At 51.7% G+C, this 9,162-nt stretch overlaps 1 protein-coding gene across 3 annotated transcripts in view; it reads right to left on the bottom strand.

Annotated features, from left to right (window-relative positions):
- CORO1C (coronin, actin binding protein, 1C) overlaps window positions 1–8,885 on the bottom strand; it is a 53,434-nt gene extending 44,549 nt beyond the window's left edge. The window contains exons 1-2 of one of the 3 annotated variants that reach the window (XM_014964168.1): window positions 7,023–8,885; window positions 5,022–5,311 (exon numbers count right to left, since the gene is read on the bottom strand). In XM_014964168.1, the coding sequence (XP_014819654.1) occupies window positions 5,235–5,311; window positions 7,023–8,598 (1,653 nt within the window). In that variant the 5' untranslated portion in view covers window positions 8,599–8,885 and the 3' untranslated portion in view covers window positions 5,022–5,234. Of the gene's footprint in view, window positions 1–44; window positions 141–5,021; window positions 5,312–7,022 lie in introns of those variants that run through there. The other 2 variants (XM_014964160.1, XM_014964178.1) reach the window with 2 other exon arrangements.
- Between the last annotated feature and the right edge of the window lie 277 nt (window positions 8,886–9,162).

Here is a 9,162-nt window from a genome sequence, read left to right as displayed (position 1 = left end):
CTGCCACCCCGCTCCCGCCCCGCTCCCCTGCTTCTCCTCCGCACCGCGAATCCCGAGCCGCCTCCCCGCGTCCGCTCCTCAGCCCGGCGGACCCGCTCCTCCGCCGCCTCCGCCCGCCTGCCTCAGTGCCTGAGTGCCTGCCTGCCTGCCTGACTGACTGACCGCCGCGCGGCGGGGGCGGGCAGCGCCGGCGCCAGGCCACGCCCCTCAAGGCCACGCCCCAATCCCCCCTCTGCGCGCGGCGGGCCACGCCCCCTCACTATAGGCACCTCCCGCCTCACTCGTCCAGAGGGCGGGGGAGGAGAGGTGATTGGCGGCTCGAGTAGCCAATGGCGACGCGGCACTCGCCGCCCCGCCTAGTCGCGCGCTCTCCCCGCCCCTCCTCCCCCGGTGGCGGCCGCGCCTCAGCGGCGGCGGGGCGAGACCCTCCCCGAGGGGGGCCCGACCCCTCGCCCCCTCATGGCCCTGGCGGGGCCGCCACAGCCCGGTTCCCCTCAGGCACTCAGCCCCTTGCCGGGTCGTCACCCTCCGCTGATCCCCGGCCTGCCTCGGGCCGCCTCCCTCACAGGCCCAGCCGCGGCTCTGGCCTTCCTCCCTCACAGGCCCAGCCGTGGCTCCCTGCTGGCACGGCACCCTCCTCCTCTCCTCCCTGGGGTGCCAGCAAAGGTGGGGACACACTAACGAAAGGATAGGGTGGGTTTGGGGCACTAAAAGCACCAAACTTGAAAATTGCAGTAAGGCCCAACCCCGGGGAGGCAGCTCCCCGTGAGGCCTGGGCCGAGCAGGGCACAGCTAGAACCCGCCGGCAGCGAAGAGCAAAGGCTGAAGAGAACCAACAGTTCTGCAAGAAAAACAACCACGTTGCCGCATTTTTTGTCACACTGGCTTGCTGGGGCTGGTGGCTGCCCTGGAAAATGGCACAGCCAGCAAGACAGGGACAAAAGGAGAGCTTAAGCCCCTGCTAAAAATCACACTTCAGTGAGAAGCACAGGACAGTAGCTGGAAGCCAAATATTCTCCCCGCTGTGCTAAAAATAAAGCTGGATTTTGGGGGGTGCTGGCTTATGTGGTCGTAAAGAGGGGTTTTTTTGGTCTGCTGTTAGATGAAAGAGGCTGAGGGTTATTAATAAACTACACAATAAACAGTAAGAAGGTGAGTACCCGTGCAGCAAATACCTCAAGGCACACAGAGTAATACCAGCCTCAAAGACTGCGTGTTTCTGTTCCTCCAGGGAACTTGAAGAGCGGATGAATGATGCTAGATCAGTGCCCACGTTGCACAGTGTTTACCATACATGGCCAAAACCAAAAGCTAAGTCTAACTTCCTTATATGTTTTGGCCAATATTTGCGAACTCGTTTGCATGTGGTTAGGTGCTTAAGGGGCCTGATTTTTCAGGGGAGCAAAAAACCTGTAACTCCCCTATAAATCCCTCTGAATTCGGAGAAATATGCGTGTCGTGATGAGCTCAGCTGAGAACCCTGCTCTTCTCCCATGAAACCACAAACAGGACTGTGAACTGCCCCCTGTTAAGTGATAGCTGTGTGTCAGAACATGCAGAAAACCTCACAGAGACACATTTGTCATGGTCTTGCTGCTCTGACTGATTACAGCTGATGGAAACATCAGATGCCACAGTAGCTACAAATTAAACAAAAGCAAAAGTTATCCAGCAGTTGTTAAACTTTGACATGAGTTTAACCACTGATTCAACAGAGCAGGGAAGTCTCTCTGACGTACCAAGCAACACCTTGATAACTGATTCAACAGAGCAGGGAAGTCTCTCTGACGTACCTTGATAAAAAAAATTATACACCCAAAGATTAGAGTTGCAAGTCTGCATCCCTGCCCCGCGCTGCCAGTGGCACCAATTACCCTGGAATTAATACCTTCCTTCTGAAAGCCGGCCCAGCGTGCTTACTCTCCGCCCTCCTCCCTCCAACAACCTCTTTAAAGCTAAAAAAGAAGAAAACAAAAGCAGTTTGGCAGCCCGGGAGGGGACCTGCAGGTAGTCTGTAGTTTAGTGGGTTTAGATGGTGATTCATATTTTCCACGTAGGTACGTGACTTGCTGAAGGTCACGCGGTGAGTCAGTGATAGAGCTGAGTGTCTTGACTGCCAGTCCCACGGCCCTTAATTTATTAGGAGTCTCACAGGGTTAAAACTTTATAAAAAAACCTATTACTACAAGCATAGAAAACGGTACTTAAAAATATTACACGTATGTATAGCTCCTTCTGGCTCAAAGCAGTGGGCGAGCTTGAAATGGTATTTTAATAGTGTTTGAGGTGATGCTCGAGGTGATGCTGGGCTGAAAAACAGGGAAGGCAGCAGTACCCAGCCCTACCCCACAGCTTGGAAAAGAAACCAAGGAAGACCAAAAACCAAGAACCAAGGAAGGTTTTTGGCATCCAGCTAAAAAGAGAGGGATGCACAGAGGACACCAAGTGAAATTTGTCCCGAGAAATCTGATTGAGACCTCAATGAATTCCACCTGAACGGCCGGTGCCCGTTGTCACTGCAGGGATGGACACTCCTGCAGCTCGGCACGTCCTTGGGAGAGTCACTAAGGATGGGCTCACAGGGAAACAACACCTGCTGAATTTTCTCTAGTGCTTCCTTAAACCTCTGGATGGAAATGCTCCAAAGATCACTCGGATCCTGACCTGGATTAATGAGCCGTTTCGATCGCAACAGCCCACCGTACGGGGTGATGAAGGAACGACACGGATTTCAGGCTGAAATCATCAACACCAGAAGGAACAGCTAAGGTTTTCCACATGCTCTTTGGTCCCGCTGTAAACAGTAATCTTCATCACTTCAGCTGAATAAAATCATTCCAACAAACAGTACTTAAATTACAGCCAGAGTGATGTCAGCTTAACAACTTGTCAAAATATGCCACGAATTCTAATTTTTGGAAAGGAAAATAGCCTATTACCAAATTCTTGCAGCTACAAGGAACCCCACAACAAAGTTTTGTCCTGTTTTATCCCTACCGACATGCCTGATTATTTAATTTTGCAGAAAAGGTGCAGAATTTATGCGGAAAACACATTCCACTGGTTTTATCCATCCCACATATTTTACCCTCCGCTACGTCGGTGCGCGATTGCTGCAAAGACTCTCTCCCACAGCCTTTATACGGAAACAGCGCCGCGTCTGCAGACTCCACCTCTGAAACTTAGGTCAGCTGCTAAATTTAGCTTCCTTGCAAATATGCATCAATTCCATCGCTGCAATAAATCACCCCGGTTTGTTCCTATGACGATCTTGACGTGCCTGATAAGTAACGCGTTTGGTATGTCCCCCCCAACCTTCTCTGCCAGTGCTGTGTTATTAGTTAGAAAAGGTGAAAAAAAAAAACAAAACACCTGCGGCACCTCTTTCTAGGAGAAATTTTGATGGTTTTGGACTTCAGCTGATGTTACACAATTTGGCTCGGAGCCTCTGCAAGATCTCAGCCCGGGCGGCAAACCCAGTCCTTCAGAACATCAAGACAAGTCACTCGAGGGATGAATTTGCCTCAAACATTTCAATTTCCTCAACTTCGCATCGCTAAATATATTCTGAGGGAAGGAAAAGGGCTTACAGAGGGGTTAGAGAGATCAGCAATTGAAAGTCCTGTTATTTTGCAGCTTAATTTCTACGTCGCGCCAAATGTGCCAAACGTGACACTTTGTGTTTCAGACCTTGGGTTTGCAGATATCCGAGTTATACAACTTTTGAAGGACGTTTGTGTCCACTATTTATCTATTTCTTTCTCAAAGCCTTTGGATTAGTTACTATATCATTATTAATTATTATATTTAAATAACTTTACAGGAAGCACGAGGTTCTCCCACCTAAAAGCTGTGTATTTTTATACGGTTTCTTCTATGGCTCTCACGATTTAGATACCCAGGGCCAGATTCGGCAGCACTGAGAGGAGCTGCTCCCATGGAAATCGGGGACGTCACCATCAAACGTTGAGCAGCTGCCAAGACACAATTGTCCTAACACCCACCCCGTAACAGCTCTTGATTACAACTAATCAATTCTGGCTCTTGGAGGGGATTACGCGTTCCGCCCGGGGAAGCGGTCGCCCTGCGCTGATCTGTTCCCCACATCCAGCAAAGCGTTTGTCTGGAGAGAGAGAAAAGTGAGCAAAATCCATTCCCTTTGGCCTTATTCAATCCTTGGCCAGAAAGGGGAGCTGTAGAATTATGGAATGAAGATAAGGAGAGCAGTATGTTCCATCAGATTGTTTCAAACAACAGGCAGGGAGTGTGTGTGTGTGAGGGTGTATCAGAGCGCGGGGACGAGGAGGGAAGAGGAATATGTGAATTAAAGCAGAGAGCTGGGAGGCAGCACCTCTCAGTTTTATTCCCAGCTCTGCCCCACTTTTCTGGGTGGCACCGAACGTGTCCCTGTGCTGTTTCCAGTCCCAGTAAATTGGGTTTCAGGTGGCAAACCCCCTCCCCAAAGGGTCACCAAAACCCACCAGGGTGAGGGAGCGTTTGCACCGACAGGGTGTGTGTGTGGCTGGAAGGGCTGGAGACTGGTAATAATCAGTGAGCATTAGGTCAAGATGGGCGTTAATAATTGATGCTATCGTTATTAATGATTTAAAATACATTTCATAAAGCACATCTATCACTGCCTGTACACACTCTCATGCATGTTGTATGCAGGAATACAGATGTCACACACATCCCTCCCGAAACACCCGCTGCCCACAGTTTTTACACTGAAAGGAAATCGCCAAATTCATTTTGAGCCACTCTATTTATTTCCTCACCTATTTTTCTCCTCCATCATTGTACAGGATTGGCAAATATATTTTTCTTTCTTTTTTTTTTCCCCATTTTTGTGATAAAGGAGAGGTGGTCTCAATACCTAATTAAGATGTTGGGAAGCCAAATTAAAACCAAGCAATTAGTTGCAACAGATGGGATTTTCTTTGTTGCTACCTCCACTACACCAGCTGATTAACTAGGGAGAGAGAGAGAGACAAGAAAGCAGAACACAAAAAGGAAAATGATGAAAAAAAGCAAGCTGTATTTTATTTACAACAGGAATATCCTGGGATTGATGCTTCCTATCATTCTGAACAGCAGGAAAAAAAATCAATCAGCCAGGCAGCAGGTAATGAGTGGGGGCTTTGAGCAGTGAGAGGTAACGTGAGGTTTGGCGCTGGGGCTCCTGTAGCTCTCCATGTTACACTCATCACATATCCTAGTCTTGTCCTCATCATTCAACCAGTTTTGAATCCTTTTGCCATCTCGTTCTGTTTCTCTCCCTGCTGTCTAGGATCAAGTTGGACCAAAGGTGCTGGAAAAATCAGAGGCATAAGAAAAGGAATCATAAAGCGGTAAATATAAGCGATGTTTGTGTTCAGTGTGAAGTGTGGGAAGATAGAGGTTTAGAAACAGATTTAAAATAACTAAATGGACTATTTCATGGGCAGAGCAAAATGAGAAGCTCTTCCTACTCTTCCTTATTGCAACATTTTCCCAGTTCAGCACTGAAATAGATTGTCTTGACCCTCCCTCCCTGTTTCTTCTGAAGAACAAGTGGGTAAACATCTGTCAGGAGTGATTTAGCTGCGGCCGGTGTTGCCTTAGGGAGGGAGCACCATTTCTCCCAGTCCCTTCTCACCCTCCTCCTTCCATCAGATCACCTCCTGCATCCACCCGCTCCTCCTGCTCCCCCCAAAAGGATGCCCTCCTCATCGCTGAGGGTCCTCCTTCCATCAGATCACCTCCTGCATCCACCCGCTCCTCCTGCTCCCCCCAAAAGGATGCCAGCCTCATCGCCGAGGAAAGCATCCCTCCCTCTGATCTGGCTGGTGGAAACGTGCCCTTATCAGCTGCTTATCACCCTTTCATCAGACAGATCTCCCACTCCAGGAGGTGCTGAGAGGCTGCGGGGACCCAGACACCCCCATCATGTGGGTACCAGCACCTCTCCCTGTCACACGGCAGTGACAAATAACTTCACAACCCTATTTCTTTACATCAGGACTTTACAACGTCTCTTCAGCTGCTTCCCGAGGGGATAGGATCTAGTTTTCCTTGCTGTAGGCTTTTTTTTGTCACTAACACACACACACACCCCATCTCCGTGGCAATGTCCACATTCTGACTCGATTTCGTGACCTCTGTGGACGAGAGTAATTGACAGCACAATGTACCCAGCGCCGTGGGATAATCACACCTATTTTTTTTTTAAGTCAACACTCTATTCAATTCAAAGCTAGCATAGATTTCCTGCCCCCTAAAACATTTATTTTTCCCTTATAAGGAAATCCACAATTGCAGATTGTCAATAAACAGAAGATGTAAGTTAACCAGCGTGGGTCTGCTACGTCCTCTGCAGGATCCAAACTCCCAAACACTCATTTCTAACCTCTCCCTATTTCTGCACAGCCACTGTTCTACCACTAAAATCTCAACAAAGTTCATTTATCCATAGTTTTCCAGTGACAGAGTTGATGAAAGTAGATGTCATTCTCCTGAATGACTTACTCAGCTAAGTCACGGCGCAGGAGAAAAAGAACTTAAGGGGAAAAAATGCCTCCTTTTTATGCCATAGCTAAAATAAAATGATATTGGCCCACCCAATCCCTAGAGAGACAGAGGGAAATAATCCCACGTGACAGCAGGAGAAAGTATCATATGGGCACTTCTGCACTGTGTCTATTGCTGAAAAGCAGTATAGGAGTATAAAGAAGTATAGGAGTACTGGATATTATACTTATTTATGTACAGGAGAGTCTTCAAAAGCAAATCCCTTCTCCCACAAAACAGTTTTGCTGCGAGAAGTACTTCCACCAGGCGAAGAGCAGCTGTGAATCAACACCTGATTTTCATCCTGCCTCCTTACGACCGCGGACGCCTCCCGACTGCCTCCCACCTACTGCTCGCCGGTGACAAGGCAGGTATTTTCCCAAAAACCTGGCTCCCGCCGCCTTCCCACCTCCCCTGGGCCACCCAGGGTCCCCCCCCTTGGTCCCCTGCCAGGAGGAACCCTCACACCTCACCTTTCCTGGTGACGCTGGCCGGTGGCGTCGCTGCCTTCCCCTCCGCCGCCTTGGGCTTTTCGAAGGTTTTCTTTGCGTCGGCAACTTTAAGCACGTTCTCATCCTCCTGACTCTTCCTCCCCTTCCGCTCCGGCTCCTCCGAGCCCCCTCCTCCTGCAGTCCTGCCTCCAGCGAGCTGCTCCGCGCCGGCAGCTGCCCACTGCTCCTTGGCAGGCTTGGCCGCCTCGCCGCAGGACTCCAGCAGCGCCTCGGTCATCGCCACGGTCTTGCTCATGCTCAAAGCCAGGCTCTCCTTGCTGTGGGACCTGACGGGAGGGGCCGGGGGGGTTTTTTTGGGGCAGTACGAATCGAGCATCCCTACATCTACTTCACCCCCGAGCTGTTCCCTGCTCTCCAGGAGCTGGCTGCTGCTCTGTCTCGGAAGTTTTTCAAAGCCTCTAGGCACCGAGGCATAATTTGCAGCCGCAGAGACCATCCTCTCGAGGCTTTTTGCTACCTGTTTGTCTGGCTCGGGTTTCCTGGCCAGATCCTCCTCGCTGGTCTGGCCGTTTTGGCAAAGGTCCGGGGTGCCATCAGGCTGGGGGGTGAAGCTCACCGCTTGCCTGAAGCTCTCGGCTGCTCTGCTGCTTTCTCTGGGGACATAGGAAAGAGATGTTGCTGCCTCCTGTTTGCTTTGCAAAATGTAATCCATGAGCTCGAAGCTATCCGACCTGATGGGGACACTCGGTTTGTTTCTCTCCGAGGGAGAGTTCCGGGTCAGTTTATTCACTTGCCTGTTCTCTGCACTGCTTTCCGAGTCCGAACGGCTTATCTGCCTCCTCAGGACTCCTTGGAAAGAGTTGAGCCTGTTGAGGTTGGGACTTGCCACCTTCCCATCCCCCTGGTAGCCCTCCTGAACCGCAGGTACCTTCTGCTCTGTTTCCCATTCCTCCTCGGGTTCTGCCTCTGCCTCTTCGATCAGGCGCCTGTACTCGCTCTCCTCCAGCCTGTACACCACCGGCTTCACCGTCCTGCCCCTGCCCGCTCGCCCGGCCCCAAACTCCATTTCGTACACCTTCGGAGGGGCTTCTCCCTCCTCCCCTCTCCTGCACCCTTTGGAAGCGGGGTGCTCTTCCCAGCACGGGTCCCCTTCCAGCCCCCACGGCCCCCTCTGCCCGCTGCTCCTCATCTCGGACCTCTTGGCAGGGCTTTGCGTGTCGCTCCGGGGGTCGGGGATGTCCCCCCTCTCCAGCCCGTGCCCCAGGCCCTCCTGGCTGAGTTGCAGCAGAGTATAATCCTCACACGTCCCCGCAGAGGCTCCCCGGGAAGCCGCGCAGTCTCTCCCCCTCGCCTGACTTGTGTCATCCTGTAAATATCCATAGTACTGCCAGGTGGAGGCTTCCATGGCGGGGAGTTCAGTCACTGTAAATTCCTGGTCCAAAAAAAGTTTGGGAACTGCCCGGCCAAGATTTCTTCCCACCTTGGGTCTCGGCAGGCTTTCAGCACCGCCTTCTCCTTCCTCCGCTACTGGGAGAGACGGAGGCAGCTTGGAAGCCTCCGTGCCTGGGTCATGTGAATCGGCATTTTTTAGCCTCATGGCCAGCAGAGATGAAAATGCACGTTGGCGTGATGGAGCCCATCCTCTGCGGCCGGGCAGGAGGCTCCCTCCCAGCACAACAGCTGTCAAAAGTTGATGCTACGCCGGTCCCTACCCAAATATATCCCACCTGAATAACGGGAAAAGCAACCCCCTCGGCTTCTAATTTGCTGGTTTGTAGCACTTTACAGGCAGGACTTGCCACCCAACCGCATCTTTCTTCAGGGACTCTCCTCTTCCCCCCAACCTGAGGCAGCAGTAACTCCCCGTGGTCCTGTGCAGCCTCCCTCCCTGCCTCCCCTCCGATCTCGCCGCTTCCAGAGTGATTTACTGCCAGCTCCTCTGCTGGCGCTCGTCTGGGCAGGATCAACCTCCGTCAGCTCCTCCGTGGAGCTTAGAAACCCGCATCCCTGCCCCTGGCTCCCTTCCCTGCCTCCCTGCCCCACGGACAAGGAGCCTCTCCCCCCCGGGTGCTCCAGCCTTGGTCCGTGTCCCGGTGCTTCGGGCAGAGAGGGATCGGTCAGAACGGTCTGTGGGAATGGGTTATTGCTGAGAGAATTGCTG

This window comes from Calidris pugnax, unplaced genomic scaffold, assembly GCF_001431845.1.
Source record: "Calidris pugnax isolate Ruff unplaced genomic scaffold, ASM143184v1 scaffold32, whole genome shotgun sequence".
Lineage (NCBI taxonomy): Eukaryota > Metazoa > Chordata > Aves > Charadriiformes > Scolopacidae > Calidris > Calidris pugnax.
The sequence above is the reverse complement of the archived record's forward strand: the minus strand, read 5'-3'. Positions and strand labels throughout refer to the sequence as shown.